General features: G+C 50.8%; 1 protein-coding gene across 8 annotated transcripts in view; it reads right to left on the bottom strand.

The window, feature by feature from the left end:
• Positions 1-701: 701 nt before the first annotated feature.
• Positions 702-24,488, bottom strand: part of DLG4 (discs large MAGUK scaffold protein 4) — a 508,272-nt gene continuing 484,485 nt past the window's right edge. For all 8 annotated transcript variants that reach the window (XM_068273811.1, XM_068273814.1, XM_068273812.1 and 5 more), the window contains 2 exons: positions 14,022-14,113; positions 702-1,558 (listed from right to left, as the gene is read on the bottom strand). In XM_068273811.1, the coding sequence (XP_068129912.1) occupies positions 1,452-1,558; positions 14,022-14,113 (199 nt within the window). In that variant the 3' untranslated portion in view covers positions 702-1,451. The remainder of the gene's footprint in view (positions 1,559-14,021; positions 14,114-24,488) is intronic.

Genomic DNA, 24,488 nt, shown 5'->3' with positions numbered 1-24,488 from the left:
ATGCAGCACTGGGCAGATAACTGACACGGGGTATGTAGGGACATATACTGCCCCTGCTGGGGACTGCTGGGAGGACATGCAGCGCTGAGCAGATAACTGACACGGGGTATGTAGGGACATATACTGCCCCTGCTGGGGATTGCTGCTAGGACATGCAGCACTGGGCAGATAACTGACACGGGGTATGTAGGGACATATACTGCCCCTGCTGGGGACTGCTGGTAGGACATGCAGCACTGGGCAGATAACTGACACGGGGTATGTAGGGACATATACTGCCACTGCTGGGGACTGCTGGTAGGACATGCAGCACTGGGCAGATAACGGACACGGGGTATGTAGGGACATATACTGCCCCTGCTGGGGACTGCTGGTAGGACATGCAGTGCTGGGCAGATAACTGACACGGGGTATGTAGGGACATATACTGCCCCTGCTGGGGACTGCAGGTAGGACATGCAGCGCTGGGCAGATAACTGACACAGGGTATGTAGGGACATATACTACCCCTGCTGGGGACTGCGGGGAGGACATACAGCACAGGGCAGATAACTGACACGGAGTATGTAGGAACATATACTGCCCCTGCTGGGGACTGCAGGTAGGACATGCAGCACTGGGCAGATAACTGACACAGCAGATAACTGACACGAGGTATCTCTGTTAGTGGAAATGGTGTAGAGAGACACGGAGGCAGCAGATAAATATATAACATTTTATTTATCCACATAAAATAGTTGTATCTTTATTACTGTACTGTATGTAACCCTTCTCCTGGCGAGCCCGGCAGCGTGCGTCCTTCCACCTTCTGCTTCCTGACGAGCGCACCGACAGTGCCTCCTGCGCAAACTCCCCTCCTTCTGAGCTCCACAGAGCACTGCACACAACACCCCTCCATGGCTTTGTTTGAGAGCTAAGGAGACATCCATGAATCTACTGCCCCTCACAGGGGGAGTTATAGTTCATATTGCCCCGTACTCCTAGGGCATGTGCGTGGGGATGGGGGAAAAATTTTCCAGAGCTCCCCCCTTCCAGTATAAGACGCATGCACAATATTAACGCAGACAGCGAGATAAAAAACCAGGACTAAAAGTCTCTTTATACAACAGGCTCCATCCACTCTTTTAGGTGGGACTGCAGGATCAACGTCCACTGCATTCAGCAGGGGCAAGACCACAAGGAAACCACTCCCACGAGGAGCCAAGAGCAAAAAGAAGAGGCGCGCTTGGTTGTGGTCTATATGAGTTTTGTGCATGTATAAAATACGCACGTAAAAACATATAAACACAAACTTGGTGGCCCCCTGATATGTGGGAGGACATGACATAAGGCCCTCCGGGGAGGGGGAGGCCACGTGGAGCCAGGAAGTGCCTTATTGTCTCCACATATACACAGCTCCAGGAGAGAGCAGTCTCCGCTCATCATGCTGAGGGTGATGGAAGAGGCTGGCTTTAGAGTCTTTCACGAGAGGGAACCCAGATGTAAGGTCCTGAAAGGTCCTCAATGATCCCTTTTATTTTATGGTAGACTTCTTCAAAACTGTCTCCTTCAACCACCGCTGGAAGGAAGAATGAGAAGATAGGATGGGAAGGGGGGGGGGGGGGGGGAGGAGGGAAATGGGAAAGAAGGAAACAGTTAGCCGCAGTCTATATAACCCTTCCATTATAAACAGAAGACAAACGCTAGGCTGTCCACCTCAAAGACGTGAAGATCAGGCATGGCCCACTGATTCTACTAGTGTTTTTATGACTAGCTACTTCCAGAAGCTGCTAATGGCTTGGGGAGACTTTCTGTGACAGGACTTATAGCACAGCTGAAGTTTGCCTTCTTATCACAGGAGGTATTTGCCATTATTCAGGTTGGAGTGAGCCTATGATGTCTCCACAATGCACCACTGCTGAAATATGCAAATCATCCTTTGTTGTCCCTGTAAGCTAGCCACGCCTCCAGATCCGCTGGAATGCAATGATGTGTCAGCTTGTTAATATTACAGAGCCATAATAATCCAGCATCCCTAAAGACGGTTTTGGATTGGTTGATCCTCATCTGTGCATGGCATGGATTCAGCCCCGTTTCTATGGACGGGCCATGCGGGTGTCCTCCCGGGGGGACTGTAAAGGATGGGAGGCAATGATTGAAGGGAGAGCCGCGGCCACCCCAGGACTCAGTCATAAGAAGGGGGGCCCAACTTCTCCCTCCTTTGCTCTCCCCCCTTCCTGGCAATGTTCACGTGAGCCGGGCTCCTGTATCTGCAGTGCCGCCTACACTCAGTACACTCTCCCTACTTCCTGATTAGCAGGAAGTAGTGAGAGTATTAGCAGCACAGCAGACAGAGCTCACGTGAGCCGGGCTCCTGTATCTGCAGTGCCGCTTACACTCAGTACACTCTCCCTACTTCCTGATTAGCAGGAAGTAGTGAGAGTATTAGCAGCACTGCAGACAGAGCTCACATGAGCCGGGCTCCTGTATCTGCAGTGCCGCCTACACTCAGTACACTCTCCCTACTTCCTGATTAGCAGGAAGTAGTGAGAGTATTAGCAGCACTGCAGACAGAGCTCACATGAGCCGGCCTCCTGTATCTGCAGTGCCGCCTACACTCAGTACACTCTCCCTACTTCCTGATTAGCAGGAAGTAGTGAGAGTATTAGCAGCACTGCAGACAGAGCTCACATGAGCCGGGCTCCTGTATCTGCAGTGCCGCCTGCACACAGTACACTCTCCCTACTTCCTGATTAGCAGGAAGTAGCGAGAGTATTGGCAGCACAGCAGACAGAGCTCACGTGAGCCGGGCTCCTGTATCTGCAGTGCCACCTACACTCAGTACACTCTCCCTACTTCCTGATTAGCAGGAAGTAGTGAGAGTATTAGCAGCACTGCAGACAGAGCTCACATGAGCCGGCCTCCTGTATCTGCAGTGCCACTTACACTCAGTACACTCTCCCTACTTCCTGATTAGCAGGAAGTAGTGAGGGTATTAGCAGCACTGCAGACGGAGCTCACGTGAGCTGGGCTCCTGTATCTGCAGTGCCGCTTACACTCAGTACACTCTCCCTACTTCCTGATTAGCAGGAAGTAGTGAGAGTATTAGCAGCACTGCAGACAGAGCTCACGTGAGCCGGCCTCCTGTATCTGCAGTGCCACTTACACTCAGTACACTCTCCCTACTTCCTGATTAGCAGGAAGTAGTGAGAGTATTGGCAGCACAGCAGACAGAGCTCACGTGAGCCGGCCTCCTGTATCTGCAGTGCCGCCTACACTCAGTACACTCTCCCTACTTCCTGATTAGCAGGAAGTAGTGAGAGTATTGGCAGCACAGCAGACAGAGCTCACGTGAGCCGGCCTCCTGTATCTGCAGTGCCACTTACACTCAGTACACTCCCCCTACTTCCTGATTAGCAGGAAGTAGTGAGAGTATTGGCAGCACTGCAGACAGAGCTCACGTGAGCCGGGCTCCTGTATCTGCAGTGCCGCCTACACTCAGTACACTCTCCCTACTTCCTGATTAGCAGGAAGTAGTGAGAGTATTAGCAGCACTGCAGATAGAGCTCACGTGAGCCGGCCTCCTGTATCTGCAGTGCCGCTTACACTCAGTACACTCTCCCTACTTCCTGATTAGCAGGAAGTAGTGAGTGTATTAGCAGCACAGCAGACAGAGCTCACGTGAGCCGGCCTCCTGTATCTGCAGTGCCACTTACACTCAGTACACTCTCCCTACTTCCTGATTAGCAGGAAGTAGTGAGAGTATTAGCAGCACTGCAGACAGAGCTCATGTGAGCCGGGCTCCTGTATCTGCAGTGCCGCTTACACTCAGTACACTCTCCCTACTTCCTGATTAGCAGGAAGTAGTGAGAGTATTAGCAGCACTGCAGACAGAGCTCACATGAGCCGGGCTCCTGTATCTGCAGTGCCGCCTGCACTCAGTACACTCTCCCTACTTCCTGATTAGCAGGAAGTAGTGAGAGTATTAGCAGCACTGCAGACAGAGCTCACGTGAGCCGGGCTCCTGTATCTGCAGTGCCGCTTACACTCAGTACACTCTCCCTACTTCCTGATTAGCAGGAAGTAGTGAGAGTATTGGCAGCACAGCAGACAGAGCTCACGTGAGCCGGCCTCCTGTATCTGCAGTGCCACTTACACTTAGTACACTCCCCCTACTTCCTGATTAGCAGGAAGTAGTGAGAGTATTAGCAGCACTGCAGACAGAGCTCATGTGAGCCGGGCTCCTGTATCTGCAGTGCCGCTTACACTCAGTACACTCTCCCTACTTCCTGATTAGCAGGAAGTAGTGAGAGTATTGGCAGCACAGCAGACAGAGCTCACGTGAGCCGGCCTCCTGTATCTGCAGTGCCGCCTGCACACAGTACACTCTCCCTACTTCCTGATTAGCAGGAAGTAGTGAGAGTATTAGCAGCACTGCAGACAGAGCTCACGTGAGCCGGGCTCCTGTATCTGCAGTGCCACTTACACTCAGTACACTCTCCCTACTTCCTGATTAGCAGGAAGTAGTGAGAGTATTAGCAGCACTGCAGACAGAGCTCACGTGAGCCGGCCTCCTGTATCTGCAGTGCCGCCTACACTCAGTACACTTTCCCTACTTCCTGATTAGCAGGAAGTAGTGAGAGTATTGGCAGCACTGCAGACAGAGCTCACGTGAGCTGGGCTCCTGTATCTGCAGTGCCGCCTACACTCAGTACACTCTCCCTACTTCCTGATTAGCAGGAAGTAGTGAGAGTATTGGCAGCACTGCAGACAGAGCTCACGTGAGCCGGCCTCCTGTATCTGCAGTGCCACCTACACTCAGTACACTCTCCCTACTTCCTGATTAGCAGGAAGTAGTGAGAGTATTAGCAGCACTGCAGACAGAGCTCACATGAGCCGGCCTCCTGTATCTGCAGTGCCACCTACACTCAGTACACTCTCCCTACTTCCTGATTAGCAGGAAGTAGTGAGAGTATTAGCAGCACTGCAGACAGAGCTCATGTGAGCCGGGCTCCTGTATCTGCAGTGCCGCTTACACTCAGTACACTCTCCCTACTTCCTGATTAGCAGGAAGTAGTGAGAGTATTGGCAGCACTGCAGACGGAGCTCACGTGAGCCGGCCTCCTGTATCTGCAGTGCCGCCTACACTCAGTACACTCTCCCTACTTCCTGATTAGCAGGAAGTAGTGAGAGTATTAGCAGCACTGCAGACAGAGCTCACATGAGCCGGCCTCCTGTATCTGCAGTGCCGCCTACACTCAGTACACTCTCCCTACTTCCTGATTAGCAGGAAGTAGTGAGAGTATTGGCAGCACTGCAGACAGAGCTCACGTGAGCCGGGCTCCTGTATCTGCAGTGCCACTTATACTCAGTACACTCTCCCTACTTCCTGATTAGCAGGAAGTAGCGAGAGTATTAGCAGCACAGCAGACAGAGCTCACATGAGCCGGCCTCCTGTATCTGCAGTGCCGCCTACACTCAGTACACTCTCCCTACTTCCTGATTAGCAGGAAGTAGTGAGAGTATTAGCAGCACTGCAGACAGAGCTCATGTGAGCCGGGCTCCTGTATCTGCAGTGCCGCTTACACTCAGTACACTCTCCCTACTTCCTGATTAGCAGGAAGTAGTGAGAGTATTGGCAGCACTGCAGACAGAGCTCACGTGAGCTGGGCTCCTGTATCTGCAGTGCCGCCTACACTCAGTACACTCTCCCTACTTCCTGATTAGCAGGAAGTAGTGAGAGTATTGGCAGCACTGCAGACAGAGCTCACGTGAGCTGGGCTCCTGTATCTGCAGTGCCGCCTACACTCAGTACACTCTCCCTACTTCCTGATTAGCAGGAAGTAGTGAGAGTATTAGCAGCACAGCAGACAGAGCTCACGTGAGCCGGCCTCCTGTATCTGCAGTGCCGCCTGCACACAGTACACTCTCCCTACTTCCTGATTAGCAGGAAGTAGTGAGAGTATTAGCAGCACTGCAGACAGAGCTCACGTGAGCCGGGCTCCTGTATCTGCAGTGCCGCTTACACTCAGTACACTCTCCCTACTTCCTGATTAGCAGGAAGTAGTGAGAGTATTAGCAGCACTGCAGACAGAGCTCACGTGAGCCGGCCTCCTGTATCTGCAGTGCCGCCTACACTCAGTACACTTTCCCTACTTCCTGATTAGCAGGAAGTAGTGAGAGTATTGGCAGCACTGCAGACAGAGCTCACGTGAGCTGGGCTCCTGTATCTGCAGTGCCGCCTACACTCAGTACACTCTCCCTACTTCCTGATTAGCAGGAAGTAGTGAGAGTATTGGCAGCACTGCAGACAGAGCTCACGTGAGCCGGCCTCCTGTATCTGCAGTGCCACCTACACTCAGTACACTCTCCCTACTTCCTGATTAGCAGGAAGTAGTGAGAGTATTAGCAGCACTGCAGACAGAGCTCACATGAGCCGGCCTCCTGTATCTGCAGTGCCACCTACACTCAGTACACTCTCCCTACTTCCTGATTAGCAGGAAGTAGTGAGAGTATTAGCAGCACTGCAGACAGAGCTCATGTGAGCCGGGCTCCTGTATCTGCAGTGCCGCCTACACTCAGTACACTTTCCCTACTTCCTGATTAGCAGGAAGTAGTGAGAGTATTAGCAGCACTGCAGACAGAGCTCATGTGAGCCGGGCTCCTGTATCTGCAGTGCCGCCTACACTCAGTACACTCTCCCTACTTCCTGATTAGCAGGAAGTAGTGAGAGTATTAGCAGCACTGCAGACAGAGCTCATGTGAGCCGGGCTCCTGTATCTGCAGTGCCGCTTACACTCAGTACACTCTCCCTACTTCCTGATTAGCAGGAAGTAGTGAGAGTATTGGCAGCACTGCAGACGGAGCTCACGTGAGCCGGCCTCCTGTATCTGCAGTGCCGCCTACACTCAGTACACTCTCCCTACTTCCTGATTAGCAGGAAGTAGTGAGAGTATTAGCAGCACTCAGGGCCGGATTTGTACTTTTTACCGCCCAAGGCCAATTATACCGTCTGTATGGTTGTTATCTCTTTGTGCCCCAATGAGAATTCTACTAACATCATTGGATGTCTCAGACAATAAATATTTCAGTAATACGCGTATAAATTATAAGTTGTATTTTCCTTAAGAACTTTTACGTTATGTTTGCCATCTCATTAATGATGGACCCATTGTGCCACCATGTGAGTTAGGCTGAAGTGTACCTGCAGGATAGAGCTTACAGGTCTTGCAGGGAAGACACAAGTACAGGACAGAGAGTTCAAAGGTTAAAGCTGTCTTGTAGATAGGGATGGCTGCATGGAACAGCTTTCATGTCCTTCACTGAGCCGCCCCTAAATTTCTGGTGCCCTAGGCCATGGCCTATGTGGCCTTGCCAGAAATCCGGCCCTGGCAGCACTGCAGACAGAGCTCACATGAGCCGGCCTCCTGTATCTGCAGTGCCGCCTACACTCAGTACACTCTCCCTACTTCCTGATTAGCAGGAAGTAGTGAGAGTATTGGCAGCACTGCAGACAGAGCTCACGTGAGCCGGGCTCCTGTATCTGCAGTGCCACTTATACTCAGTACACTCTCCCTACTTCCTGATTAGCAGGAAGTAGCGAGAGTATTAGCAGCACAGCAGACAGAGCTCACATGAGCCGGCCTCCTGTATCTGCAGTGCCGCCTACACTCAGTACACTCTCCCTACTTCCTGATTAGCAGGAAGTAGTGAGAGTATTGGCAGCACTGCAGACAGAGCTCACGTGAGCCGGGCTCCTGTATCTGCAGTGCCACTTATACTCAGTACACTCTCCCTACTTCCTGATTAGCAGGAAGTAGCGAGAGTATTAGCAGCACAGCAGACAGAGCTCACATGAGCCGGCCTCCTGTATCTGCAGTGCCACTTACACTCAGTACACTCCCCCTACTTCCTGATTAGCAGGAAGTAGTGAGAGTATTAGCAGCACTGCAGACAGAGCTCACGTGAGCCGGGCTCCTGTATCTGCAGTGCCGCCTACACTCAGTACACTCTCCCTACTTCCTGATTAGCAGGAAGTAGTGAGAGTATTGGCAGCACAGCAGACAGAGCTCACGTGAGCTGGGCTCCTGTATCTGCAGTGCCGCTTACACTCAGTACACTCTCCCTACTTCCTGATTAGCAGGAAGTAGTGAGAGTATTGGCAGCACAGCAGACAGAGCTCACGTGAGCCGGCCTCCTGTATCTGCAGTGCCACTTACACTCAGTACACTCCCCCTACTTCCTGATTAGCAGGAAGTAGTGAGAGTATTAGCAGCACAGCAGACAGAGCTCACGTGAGCCGGCCTCCTGTATCTGCAGTGCCGCCTACACTCAGTACACTCTCCCTACTTCCTGATTAGCAGGAAGTAGTGAGAGTATTGGCAGCACTGCAGACAGAGCTCACGTGAGCTGGGCTCCTGTATCTGCAGTGCCGCCTACACTCAGTACACTCTCCCTACTTCCTGATTAGCAGGAAGTAGTGAGAGTATTGGCAGCACAGCAGACAGAGCTCACGTGAGCCGGGCTCCTGTATCTGCAGTGCCGCCTACACTCAGTACACTCTCCCTACTTCCTGATTAGCAGGAAGTAGTGAGAGTATTAGCAGCACTGCAGACAGAGCTCACATGAGCCGGGCTCCTGTATCTGCAGTGCCGCCTGCACACAGTACACTCTCCCTACTTCCTGATTAGCAGGAAGTAGTGAGAGTATTAGCAGCACTGCAGACAGAGCTCACATGAGCCGGGCTCCTGTATCTGCAGTGCCACTTATACTCAGTACACTCTCCCTACTTCCTGATTAGCAGGAAGTAGTGAGAGTATTAGCAGCACTGCAGACAGAGCTCACATGAGCCGGCCTCCTGTATCTGCAGTGCCGCCTACACTCAGTACACTCTCCCTACTTCCTGATTAGCAGGAAGTAGTGAGAGTATTAGCAGCACAGCAGACAGAGCTCACGTGAGCCGGGCTCCTGTATCTGCAGTGCCACTTATACTCAGTACACTCTCCTTACTTCCTGATTAGCAGGAAGTAGTGAGAGTATTAGCAGCACTGCAGACAGAGCTCATGTGAGCCGGGCTCCTGTATCTGCAGTGCCGCCTACACTCAGTACACTCTCCCTACTTCCTGATTAGCAGGAAGTAGTGATAGTATTAGCAGCACTGCAGACAGAGCTCACGTGAGCCGGGCTCCTGTATCTGCAGTGCCGCCTACACTCAGTACACTCTCCCTACTTCCTGATTAGCAGGAAGTAGTGAGAGTATTGGCAGCACAGCAGACAGAGCTCACATGAGCCGGCCTCCTGTATCTGCAGTGCCGCTTACACTCAGTACACTCTCCCTACTTCCTGATTAGCAGGAAGTAGTGAGAGTATTAGCAGCACAGCAGACAGAGCTCACGTGAGCCGGCCTCCTGTATCTGCAGTGCCGCTTACACTCAGTACACTCTCCCTACTTCCTGATTAGCAGGAAGTAGTGAGAGTATTAGCAGCACTGCAGACAGAGCTCACGTGAGCCGGGCTCCTGTATCTGCAGTGCCGCCTACACTCAGTACACTTTCCCTACTTCCTGATTAGCAGGAAGTAGTGAGAGTATTAGCAGCACTGCAGACAGAGCTCACATGAGCCGGCCTCCTGTATCTGCAGTGCCGCCTACACTCAGTACACTCTCCCTACTTCCTGATTAGCAGGAAGTAGTGAGAGTATTAGCAGCACTGCAGACAGAGCTCATGTGAGCCGGGCTCCTGTATCTGCAGTGCCGCCTACACTCAGTACACTTTCCCTACTTCCTGATTAGCAGGAAGTAGTGAGAGTATTAGCAGCACTGCAGACAGAGCTCACATGAGCCGGCCTCCTGTATCTGCAGTGCCGCCTACACTCAGTACACTCTCCCTACTTCCTGATTAGCAGGAAGTAGTGAGAGTATTAGCAGCACAGCAGACAGAGCTCACGTGAGCCGGGCTCCTGTATCTGCAGTGCCACTTACACTCAGTACACTCTCCCTACTTCCTGATTAGCAGGAAGTAGTGAGAGTATTGGCAGCACTGCAGACAGAGCTCACATGAGCCGGCCTCCTGTATCTGCAGTGCCGCCTACACTCAGTACACTCTCCCTACTTCCTGATTAGCAGGAAGTAGTGAGAGTATTAGCAGCACTGCAGACAGAGCTCACATGAGCCGGCCTCCTGTATCTGCAGTGCCGCCTGCACACAGTACACTCTCCCTACTTCCTGATTAGCAGGAAGTAGTGAGAGTATTGGCAGCACTGCAGACAGAGCTCACATGAGCCGGCCTCCTGTATCTGCAGTGCCGCTTACACTCAGTACACTCTCCCTACTTCCTGATTAGCAGGAAGTAGTGAGAGTATTAGCAGCACAGCAGACAGAGCTCACATGAGCCGGCCTCCTGTATCTGCAGTGCCGCCTACACTCAGTACACTCTCCCTACTTCCTGATTAGCAGGAAGTAGTGAGAGTATTAGCAGCACTGCAGACAGAGCTCACATGAGCCGGGCTCCTGTATCTGCAGTGCCGCCTGCACTCAGTACACTCTCCCTACTTCCTGATTAGCAGGAAGTAGTGAGAGTATTAGCAGCACTGCAGACAGAGCTCACGTGAGCCGGGCTCCTGTATCTGCAGTGCCGCTTACACTCAGTACACTCTCCCTACTTCCTGATTAGCAGGAAGTAGTGAGAGTATTGGCAGCACAGCAGACAGAGCTCACGTGAGCCGGGCTCCTGTATCTGCAGTGCCACTTACACTCAGTACACTCTCCCTACTTCCTGATTAGCAGGAAGTAGTGAGAGTATTAGCAGCACAGCAGACAGAGCTCACATGAGCCGGGCTCCTGTATCTGCAGTGCCGCCTACACTCAGTACACTTTCCCTACTTCCTGATTAGCAGGAAGTAGTGAGAGTATTGGCAGCACTGCAGACGGAGCTCACGTGAGCCGGGCTCCTGTATCTGCAGTGCCGCCTACACTCAGTACACTCTCCCTACTTCCTGATTAGCAGGAAGTAGTGAGAGTATTGGCAGCACTGCAGACGGAGCTCACGTGAGCCGGGCTCCTGTATCTGCAGTGCCGCTTACACTCAGTACACTCCCCCTACTTCCTGATTAGCAGGTTGTAGTGAGAGTATTAGCAGCACTGTAGACAGAGCTCACGTGAGCCGGCCTCCTGTATCTGCAGTGCCGCTTACACTCAGTACACTCCCCCTACTTCCTGATTAGCAGGTTGTAGTGAGAGTATTAGCAGCACTGTAGACAGGGCTCACATGAACATCGCTTGGAGCCAGGAAGGTAGTGAGCTCTTTTCAGAGACTTCTGTTGCAGTTACTGTGCCAAGAGGGGGGAGCACAGGGGGAGAACAAGGGAGGGAAAAGTCGGGCAGCTGAGTTTCAGTGGGGCTGGGGCTCCTCCCTCCATTACCTATGCTGGGGGCACCTATGTTTAGCTACCTATACTGGGGGACCTACCTGGCTAGACTATGCTGTTGGCACCTATGGCTGGCTACCTATACTAGGAGGCACCTGTGCCTGGCTATGTATACTGGGGGCACCTGTACCTAGCTAACCTGTACTGGGGGGCACCTATGCCTGGCTACATATACTGGGGGCACCTATACCTAGCTAACCTGTACTGGGGGGCACCTACCTGGCTATGTATACTGGGGGCACCTGTACCTAGATTACCTTTACTGGGGGTACCGATACCTGGCTACCTATACTGGGCAAACCTACCTGGCATCCTATACTGGGGGCACCTATGCCTGGCTATGTATACTGAGGGCACTTATAGCTGGCTACTTATGCTAGGGGCATCTATACCTAGCTAAAATCTACTGGGGGTACCAATAGCTGGCTACCTATACTGGGGGAACCTGCCTGGCTAACCTGTACTGGGGGACACCTACCTGGCTAACCTATACTGTGGGCACCTATGCCTGGCTACCTATACTGGGGATACCTATGCCTGGCTACCTATACTGGGAGGCACCTACCTGGCTAAACTATACTGGGGCACCTATGCCTGGCTATCTATACTGGGGGCACCTATGCCTGGCTACCTATACTGGGGATACCTATGCCTGGCTAAACTATACTGGGGGCTCCTATATCCGGCTATCTATAATGGGGGCACCTATACCTAGCTAACCTTTACTGGGAGGTAGCTATGCCTGGCTGCCTATACTGTGGGAACCTATACCTAGCTAACCTTTACTGGGAGGTAACTATGCCTGGCTGCCTATACTGGGGCCACCTATACCTAGCTAATCTATACTGGGAGGCACCTGTACCTGGCTACCTATACTGGGGGCACCTATACCTAGCTAACCTTTACTGGGAGGTACCTAAGCCTGGCTACCTATACTGGGGGCACCTATACCTAGCTAATCTATACTGGGGGCACCTATGCCTGGCTACCTATACTGGGAGGCACCTATGCCTGGCTATGTATACTGAGGGCACCTATAGCTGGATACCTATACTAGGGGCACCTATACCTGGCTACCTATGCTAGGGGCATCTATACCTAGCTAAAATTTACTGGGGGTACCTATAGCTGGCTACCTATACTGGGGAACCTACCTGGCTAACCTGTACTGGGGGGCACCTACCTGGCTAACCTATACTGGGGGCACCTATGCCTGGCTACCTATACTGGGAGGTACCTATGCCTGGCTACCTATACTGGGGGCACCTATACCTAGCTAACCTTTACTGGGAGGTACCTAAGCCTGGCTACCTATACTGGGGGCACCTATACCTAGCTAATCTATACTGGGGGCACCTATGCCTGGCTACCTATACTGGGAGGCACCTATGCCTGGCTATGTATACTGAGGGCACCTATAGCTGGATACCTATACTAGGGGCACCTATACCTGGCTACCTATGCTAGGGGCATCTATACCTAGCTAAAATTTACTGGGGGTACCTATAGCTGGCTACCTATACTGGGGAACCTACCTGGCTAACCTGTACTGGGGGGCACCTACCTGGCTAACCTATACTGGGGGCACCTATGCCTGGCTACCTATACTGGGAGGTACCTATGCCTGGCTTACCTATACTGGGGGCACCTATATCTGGCTATCTATAATGGGGGCACCTATACCTAGCTAACCTTTACTGGGAGGTAGCTATGCCTGGCTACCTATACTGGGGGCACATATACCTAGCTAACCTTTACTGGGAGGTACCTATGTATCTATTGTTTATTACCTGTATTTTGCTATCAGTCACCCTGTTATCATTGTCTGTAATCCTATGTATTGTACAGTGTTGGTGCTATTTAAATGCAATAAATAATAATAATAATAACCTATACTGGGGGCACCTATTGCTGGCTACCTATTCTGGAGGCACTTATAGCTGGCTACCTTTACTAGGTTCACCTATGCCTGGCTACCTATACTGGGAACAGCTATGCCTGGCTACCTATACTGGGGGCACTTATAGCTGGCTACCTATACTGGGGACACCTATACCTGGCTACCTATACTGGAGGCACCAATAGCTGACTACCTATACTGGGGACACCTATACCTGTCTACTTATACTGGGGTCACCTATGTCTTGCTACTTATACTGGGGACACCCATGTCTGGCTACCTATACTGGGGACACCAATACCTGGCTACCTATACTGGGGACACCTATGCCTGGCTACCTATACTGGGGGCACCTATACCTGGCTATCGATACTGGGGACACCTATACCTGGCAACCTATACTGGGGACACCTATGCCTGGCTACCTATACTGGGGGCACCTATACCTGGCTATCGATACTGGGGACACCTATACCCGGCTACCTATACTGGGGACACCTATACCTGGCTACCTATACTGGGGGCACCTATACCTGGCTACCTATACTGGCTGCACCTATACCTGGCTACCTATACTGGGGACACCTATACCTGGCTACCTATACTGGAGACACCTATGTCTGGCTACCTATACTGTGGACACCTATACCTAGCTAGCTGGGAGGTACGTATGCAGATGGGTAGATACACGTCTGATACACGTGGGAACGTGGCTCACCTGAGAAGCACTCTGTGAAATCTTGTTCCAACTTTGTGGATCTTTCGTAGGTTTTCCTGGCTTGTTCCTCTGTTAGACGTTTGTTAATTTCTCTGCAGAAAAGAAGAGAAGAGTCATGAGACATAAATGATGTCCACCCTCCATCTTCTAACACAACCTACAAACGCACCTCCTCAGACAAGCATGGAACCTCACCTAGAGCAGTCTAACCAGTCACCCACCACCACACATCATTGTATACACAGAATCCTTCCCCTACAAACGTACCTCCTCAGACAAGCATGGAACCTCGCCTAGAGCAGTCTAACCAGTCACCGACCACCACACATCATTGTATGCACAGCATCCTTCCCCTACAAACGTACCTCCTCAGACAAGCATGGAAACTCACCTAGAGCAGTCTAACCAGTCACCAACCACCACACATCATTGTATACACAGCATCCTTCCCCTACAAACGTACCTCCTCAGACAAGCATGGAACCTCGCCTAGAGCAGTCTAACCAGTCACCGACCACCACACATCATTGTATGCACAGCATCCTTCACCTACAAACGTACCTCCTCAGACAAGCATGGAAACTCACCTAGAGCAGTCTAACCAGTCACCGACCACCACACATCATTGTATACACAGCATCCTTCACCTACAAACGTACCTCCTCAGACAAGCATGGAACCTCGCCTAGAGCAGTCTAACCAGTCACCGACCACCACACATCATTGTATACACAGCATCCTTCCCCTACAAACGTACCTCCTCAGACAAGCATGGAACCTCGCCTAGAGCAGTCTAACCAGTCACCGACCACCACACATCATTGTATACACAGCATCCTTCCCCTACAAACATACCTCCTCAGACAAGCATGGAACCTCGCCTAGAGTAATCTAACCAGTCACCAACCACCACACATCATTGTATACACAGCATCCTTCACCTACAAACGTACCTCCTCAGTCACCACACATAATTGTATACACAGCATCCTTCCCCTACAAACGTACCTCCTCAGACAAGCATGGAACCTCGCCAAGAGCAGTCTAACCAGTCACCGACCACCACACATCATTGTATACACAGCATCCTTCCCCTACAAACGTACCTCATCAGACAAGCATGGAACCTCGCCTAGAGCAGTCTATCCGGTCACCGACCACCACACATCATTGTATACACAGCATCCTTCATCTGCAAACGTACCTCCTCAGACAAGCATGGAACCTCGCCTAGAGCAGTCTAACCAGTCACCGACCACCAACATCATTGTATACACAGCATCCTTCCCCTACAAACATACCTCCTCAGACAAGCATGGAACCTCTCCTAGAGCAGTCTAACCAGTCACCGACCACCACACATCATTGTATACACAGCATCCTTCCCCTACAAACGTACCTCCTCAGACAAGCATGGAACCTCGCCTAGAGCAGTCTAACCAGTCACCGACCACCAACATCATTGTATACACAGCATCCTTCCCCTACAAACATACCTCCTCAGACAAGCATGGAACCTCGCCTAGAGCAGTCTAACCAGTCACCGACCACCACACATCATTGTATACACAGCATCCTTCCCCTACAAACAGACCTCCTCAGACAAGCATGGAACCTCGCCTAGAGCAGTCTAACCAGTCACCGACCACCACACATCATTGTATACACAGCATCCTTCCCCTACAAACGTACCTCCTCAGACAAGCATGGAACCTCGCCTAGAGTAATCTAACCAGTCACCGACCACCACACATCATTGTATACACAGCATCCTTCCCCTACAAACGTACCTCCTCAGACAAGCATGGAACCTCGCCTAGAGCAGTCTAACCAGTCACCAACCACCACACATCATTGTATACACAGCATCCTTCATCTACAAATGTACCTCCTCAGACAAGCATGGAACCTCGCCTAGAGCAGTCTAACCAGTCACCGACGACCAACATCATTGTATACACAGCATCCTTCCCCTACAAACGTTCCTCCTCAGACAAGCATGGAACCTCGCCTAGAGCAGTCTAACCAGTCACCGACCACCACACATCATTGTATACACAGCATCCTTCACCTACAAACGTACCTCCTCAGACAAGCATGGAAACTCACCTAGAGCAGTCTAACCAGTCACCGACCACCAACATCATTGTATACACAGCATCCTTCATTTACAAATGTACCTCCTCAGACAAGCATGGAACCTCACCTCGAGCAGACTAACCAGTCACCGACCACCATACATCATTGTATACACAGCATCCTTCCCCTACAAACGTACCTCCTCAGACAAGCATGGAAACTCACCTAGAGCAGTCTAACCAGTCACCGACCACCAACATCATTGTATACACAGCATCCTTCATCTACAAATGTACCTCCTCAGACAAGCATGGAACCTCGCCTAGAGCAGTCTAACCAGTCACCGACGACCAACATCATTGTATACACAGCATCCTTCCCCTACAAACGTTCCTCCTCAGACAAGCATGGAACCTCGCCTAGAGCAGTCTAACCAGTCACCGACCACCACACATCATTGTATACACAGCATCCTTCACCTACAAACGTACCTCCTCAGACAAGCATGGAAACTCACCTAGAGCAGTCTAACCAGTCACCGACCACCAACATCATTGTATACACAGCATCCTTCATTTACAAATGTACCTCCTCAGACAAGCATGGAACCTCACCTAGAGCAGTCTAACCGGTCACCGACCACCACACATCATTGTATACACAGCATCCTTCCCCTACAAACGTACCTCCTCAGACAAGCATGGAAACTCACCTAGAGCAGTCTAACCAGTCACCGACCACCAACATCATTGTATACACAGCATCCTTCCCCTACAAACGTTCCTCCTCAGACAAGCATGGAACCTCGCCTAGAGCAGTCTAACCAGTCACCGACCACCACACATCATTGTATACACAGCATCCTTCCCCTGCAAACATACCTCCTCAGACAAGCATGGAACCTCACCTCGAGCAGTCTAACCAGTCACTGACCACCACACATCATTGTATACACAGCATCCTTCCCCTACAAATGTACCTCCTCAGACAAGCATGGAACCTCGCCTAGAGCAGTCTAACCAGTCACCGACCACCACACATCATTGTATACACAGCATCCTTCCCCTACAAATGTACCTCCTCAGACAAGCATGGAACCTCGCCTAGAGCAGTCTAACCGACCACCACACATCATTGTATACACAGCATCGATCCTCTACAAACGTACCTCCTCAGACAAGCATGGAACCTCGCCTAGAGCAGTCTAACCGGTCACCGACCACCACACATCATTGTATACACAGCATCCTTCACCTACAAACGTACCTCCTCAGACAAGCATGGAACCTCGCCTAGAGCAGTCTAACCAGTCACCGACCACCACACATCATTGTATACACAGCATCCTTCACCTACAAATATACCTCCTCAGACAAGCATGGAACCTCGCCTCGAGCAGTCTAACCGACCACCACACATCATTGTATACACAGCATCCTTCACCTACAAACGTACCTTCTCAGAGAAGCATGGAACCTTGCCTAGAGCAGTCTAACCAGTCACTGACCACCACACATCATTGTATACACAGCATCCTTCCCCTACAAATGTACCTCCTCAGACAAGCATGGAACCTCGCCTAGAGCAGTCTAACCAGTCACCGACCATCACACATCATTGTATACACAGTATCCTTCCCCTACAAACATACCTCCTCAGACAAGCATGGAACCTCGCCTAGAGCAGTCTAACCAGTCACCGACCACCACACATCATTGTATACACAGCATCCTTCACCTACAAACGTACCTCCTCAGACAAGCATGGAAACTCACCTAGAGCAGTCTAACCAGTCACCGACCACCACACATCATTGTATACACAGCATCCTTCCCCTACAAACGTACCTCCTCAGACAAGCATGGAACCTCGCCTAGAGCAGTCTAACCGGTCACCGACCACCACACATCATTGTATACACAGCATCCTTCACCTACAAACGTACCTCATCAGACAAGCATGGAACCTCACCTAGAGCAGTCTAACCAGTCACCGACCACCACACATCATTGTATACACAGCATCCTTCCCCTACAAACATACCTCCTCAGACAAGCATGGAACCTCGCCTAGAGCAGTCTAACCAGTCACCGACCACCATACATCATTGTATACATAGCATCCTTCACCTACAAACGTACCTCCTCAGACAAGCATGGAACCTCACCTCGAGCAGTCTAACCGGTCACCGACCACCACACATCATTGTATACACAGCATCCTTCACCTACAAACGTACCTCCTCAGACAAGCATGGAACTTCACCTAGAGCAGTCTAACCAGTCACCAACCACCACACATCATTGTATACACAGCATCCTTCACCTACAAACGTACCTCCTCAGACAAGCATGGAACCTCGCCTAGAGCAGTCTAACCGGTCACCGACCACCACACATCATTGTATACACAGCATCCTTCACCTACAAACGTACCTCCTCAGACAAGCATGGAAACTCACCTAGAGCAGTCTAACCAGTAACCGACCACCACACATCATTGTATACACAGCATCCTTCACCTACAAACGTACCTCCTCGGACAAGCATGGAACCTCGCCTAGAGCAGTCTAACCAGTCACCGACCACCACACATCATTGTATATACAGCATCCTTCCCCTACAAACATACCTCCTCAGACAAGCATGGAACCTCGCCTAGAGCAGTCTAACCAGTCACCGACCACCACACATCATTGTATACACAGCATCCTTCCCCTACAAACATACCTCCTCAGACAAGCATGGAATCTCGCCTAGAGCAGTCTAACCAGTCACCGACCACCATAAATCATTGTATACACAGCATCCTTCACCTACAAACGTACCTCCTCAGACAAGCATGGAATCTCGCCTAGAGCAGTCTAACCAGTCACCGACCACCACACATCATTGTATACACAGCATCCTTCACCTACAAACGTACCTCCTCAGACAAGCATGGAACCTCGCCTAGAGCAGTCTAACCAGTCACCAACCACCAACATCATTGTATACACAGCATCCTTCCCCTACAAACAGACCTCCTCAGACAAGCATGGAACCTCGCCTAGAGCAGTCTAACCGGTCACCGACCACCACACATCATTGTATACACAGCATCCTTCCCCTACAAACGTACCTCCTCAGACAAGCATGGAACCTCGCCTAGAGCAGTCTAACCGGTCACCGACCACCACACATCATTGTATACACAGCATCCTTCCCCTACAAACGTACCTCCTCAGACAAGCATGGAACCTCGCCTAGAGCAGTCTAACCAGTCACCGACCACCAACATTATTGTATACACAGCATGCTGGCCACAGCGCGTCATCCTCCACCACTGAGGGAAGCGGCTGGCATTCCGCTGACATGCGATTTTAACTCCTATGTTTGTGAGTAGAACTTTTATGTGTCAATAAAATACCCTGAAAACGTTTAATGCACTATGGCGCGCTCTATTCTTTCTTAGTTGTTTTGCCAATCACCCTATCTGGAGCGCTGCAGTGTGGAAACTTTAAAGGGGAACCATCTGTGACAGTGTGACCTCTCGGCTGGAGCGCAGGATAACTTCGTGTGTTTGTGACAGTCTCCTTCACCTACAAACATACCTCCTCAGACAAGCATGGAAACTCACCTAGAGCAGTCTAACCGGTCACCGACCACCAACATCATTGTATACACAGCATCCTTCATTTACAAATGTACCTCCTCAGACAAGCATGGAACCTCACCTCGAGCAGTCTAACCGGTCACCGACCACCACACATCATTGTATACACAGCATCCTTCCCCTACAAACGTACCTCCTCAGACAAGCATGGAAACTCACCTAGAGCAGTCTAACCAGTCACCGAGCACCAACATCATTCTATACACAGCATCCTTCCCCTACAAACGTTCCTCCTCAGACAAGCATGGAACCTCGCCTAGAGCAGTCTAACCAGTCACCGACCACCACACATCATTGTATACACAGCATCCTTCCCCTGCAAACATACCTCCTCAGACAAGCATGGAACCTCGCCTAGAGCAGTCTAACCAGTCACCGACCACCACACATCATTGTATACACAGCATCCTTCCCCTACAAATGTACCTCCTCAGACACCACACATCATTGTATACACAGCATCCTTCCCCTACAAACGTACCTCCTCAGACAAGCATGGAAATTCACCTAGAGCAGTCTAACCAGTCACCGACCACCAACATCATTGTATACACAGCATCCTTCCCCTACAAACGTTCCTCCTAAGACAAGCATGGAACCTCGCCTAGAGCAGTCTAACCAGTCACCGACCACCACACATCATTGTATACACAGCATCCTTCACCTACAAACATACCTCCTCAGACAAGCATGGAACCTCACCTCGAGCAGTCTAACCAGTCACTGACCACCACACATCATTGTATACACAGCATCCTTCCCCTACAAATGTACCTCCTCAGACAAGCATGGAACCTCGCCTAGAGCAGTCTAACCAGTCACCGACCACCACACATCATTGTATACACAGCATCCTTCCCCTGCAAACATACCTCCTCAGACAAGCATGGAACCTCACCTCGAGCAGTCTAACCGGTCACCGACCACCACACATCATTGTATACACAGCATCCTTCCCCTACAAACGTACCTCCTCAGACAAGCATGGAAACTCACCTAGAGCAGTCTAACCAGTCACCGACCACCAACATCATTGTATACACAGCATCCTTCCCCTACAAACGTTCCTCCTCAGACAAGCATGGAACCTCGCCTACAGCAGTCTAACCAGTCACCGACCACCACACATCATTGTATACACAGCATCCTTCACCTACAAACATACCTCCTCAGACAAGCATGGAACCTCACCTCGAGCAGTCTAACCAGTCACTGACCACCACACATCATTGTATACACAGCATCCTTCCCCTACAAATGTACCTCCTCAGACAAGCATGGAACCTCGCCTAGAGCAGTCTAACCAGTCACCGACCACCACACATCATTGTATACACAGCATCCTTCCCCTACAAATGTACCTCCTCAGACAAGCATGGAACCTGGCCTACAGCAGTCTAACCGACCACCACACATCATTGTATACACAGCATCGATCCTCTACAAACGTACCTCCTCAGACAAGCATGGAACCTCGCCTAGAGCAGTCTAACCAGTCACCGACCACCACACATCATTGTATACACAGCATCCTTCCCCTGCAAACATACCTCCTCAGACAAGCATGGAACCTCACCTCGAGCAGTCTAACCGGTCACCGACCACCACACATCATTGTATACACAGCATCCTTCACCTACAAATGTACCTCCTCAGACAAGCATGGAACCTCGCCTCGAGCACTCTAACCGACCACCACACATCATTGTATACACAGCATCCTTCCCCTACAAACCTACCTCCTCAGACAAGCATGGAACCTCGCCTCGAGCAGTCTAACCGGTCACCGACCACCACACATCATTGTATACACAGCATCCTTCATCTACAAACGTACCTCCTCAGACAAGCATGGAACCTCGCCTAGAGCAGTCTAACCAGTCACCGACCACCACACATCATTGTATACACAGCATCCTTCCCCTACAAACATACCTCCTCAGACAAGCATGGAACCTCGCCTAGAGCAGTCTAACCAGTCACCGACCACCATAAATCATTGTATACACAGCATCCTTCACCTACAAATGTACCTCCTCAGACAAGCATGGAATCTCGCCTAGAGCAGTCTAACCAGTCACCGACCACCATACATCATTGTATACATAGCATCCTTCACCTACAAACGTACCTCCTCAGACAAGCATGGAACTTCACCTAGAGCAGTCTAACCAGTCACCAACCACCACACATCATTGTATACACAGCATCCTTCACCTACAAATGTACCTCCTCAGACAAGCATGGAACCTCGCCTAGAGCAGTCTAACCGGTCACCGACCACCACACATCATTGTATACACAGCATCCTTCACCTACAAACGTACCTCCTCAGACAAGCATGGAAACTCACCTAGAGCAGTCTAACCAGTAACCGACCACCACACATTATTGTATACACAGCATCCTTCACCTACAAACGTACCTCCTCAGACAAGCATGGAACCTCACCTAGAGCAGTCTAAACAGTCACCAACCACCACACATCATTGTATACACAGCATCCTTCCCCTGCAAACATACCTCCTCAGACAAGCATGGAACCTCACCTCGAGCAGTCTAACCGGTCACCGACCACCACACATCATTGTATACACAGCATCCTTCCCCTACAAACGTACCTCCTCAGACAAGCATGGAAACTCACCTAGAGCAGTCTAACCAGTCACCGACCACCAACATCATTGTATACACAGCATCCTTCCCCTACAAACGTTCCTCCTCAGACAAGCATGGAACCTCGCCTAGAGCAGTCTAACCAGTCACCGACCACCACACATCATTGTATACACAGCATCCTTCACCTACAAACATACCTCCTCAGACAAGCATGGAACCTCACCTCGAGCAGTCTAACCAGTCACTGACCACCACACATCATTGTATACACAGCATCCTTCCCCTACAAATGTACCTCCTCAGACAAGCATGGAACCTCGCCTAGAGCAGTCTAACCAGTCACCGACCACCACACATCATTGTATACACAGCATCCTTCCCCTACAAATGTACCTCCTCAGACAAGCATGGAACCTCGCCTAGAGCAGTCTAACCGACCACCACACATCATTGTATACACAGCATCGATCCTCTACAAACGTACCTCCTCAGACAAGCATGGAACCTCGCCTAGAGCAGTCTAACCAGTCACCGACCACCACACATCATTGTATACACAGCATCCTTCCCCTACAAACATACCTCCTCAGACAAGCATGGAACCTCACCTCGAGCAGTCTAACCGGTCACCGACCACCACACATCATTGTATACACAGCATCCTTCACCTACAAATGTACCTCCTCAGACAAGCATGGAACCTCGCCTCGAGCAGTCTAACCGACCACCACACATCATTGTATACACAGCATCCTTCCCCTACAAACCTACCTCCTCAGACAAGCATGGAACCTCGCCTCGAGCAGTCTAACCGGTCACCGACCACCACACATCATTGTATACACAGCATCCTTCATCTACAAACGTACCTCCTCAGACAAGCATGGAACCTCGCCTAGAGCAGTCTAACCAGTCACCGACCACCACACATCATTGTATACACAGCATCCTTCCCCTACAAACATACCTCCTCAGACAAGCATGGAACCTCGCCTAGAGCAGTCTAACCAGTCACCGACCACCATAAATCATTGTATACACAGCATCCTTCACCTACAAATGTACCTCCTCAGACAAGCATGGAATCTCGCCTAGAGCAGTCTAACCAGTCACCGACCACCATACATCATTGTATACATAGCATCCTTCACCTACAAACGTACCTCCTCAGACAAGCATGGAACTTCACCTAGAGCAGTCTAACCAGTCACCAACCACCACACATCATTGTATACACAGCATCCTTCACCTACAAATGTACCTCCTCAGACAAGCATGGAACCTCGCCTAGAGCAGTCTAACCGGTCACCGACCACCACACATCATTGTATACACAGCATCCTTCACCTACAAACGTACCTCCTCAGACAAGCATGGAAACTCACCTAGAGCAGTCTAACCAGTAACCGACCACCACACATTATTGTATACACAGCATCCTTCACCTACAAACGTACCTCCTCAGACAAGCATGGAACCTCACCTAGAGCAGTCTAAACAGTCACCAACCACCACACATCATTGTATACACAGCATCCTTCACCTACAAACATACCTCCTCAGACAAGCATGGAACCTCGCCTAGAGCAGTCTAACCGGTCACCGACCACCACACATCATTGTATACACAGCATCTTTCCCCTACAAACGCACCTCCTCAGACAAGCATGGAACCTCACCTCGAGCAGTCTAACCAGTCACCGACCACCACACATCATTGTATACACAGCATCCTTCACCTACAAACATACCTCCTCAGACAAGCATGGAACCTCGCCTAGAGCAGTCTAACCGGTCACCGACCACCACACATCATTGTATACACAGCATCCTTCCCCTACAAACCCACCTCCTCAGACAAGCATGGAACCTCACCTCGAGCAGTCTAACCGGTCACCGACCACCACACATCATTGTATACACAGCATCCTTCCCCTACAAACGTACCTCCTCAGACAAGCATGGAAACTCACCTAGAGCAGTCTAACCAGTCACCGACCACCACACATCATTGTATACACAGCATCCTTCCCCTACAAATTTACCTCCTCAGACAAGCATGGAACCTCGCCTAGAGCAGTCTAACCGACCACCACACATCATTGTATACACAGC

Source organism: Hyperolius riggenbachi, chromosome 3 (genome assembly GCF_040937935.1).
Source record: "Hyperolius riggenbachi isolate aHypRig1 chromosome 3, aHypRig1.pri, whole genome shotgun sequence".
NCBI classification, from domain to species: Eukaryota; Metazoa; Chordata; class Amphibia; order Anura; family Hyperoliidae; genus Hyperolius; species Hyperolius riggenbachi.
The sequence above is the reverse complement of the archived record's forward strand: the minus strand, read 5'-3'. Positions and strand labels throughout refer to the sequence as shown.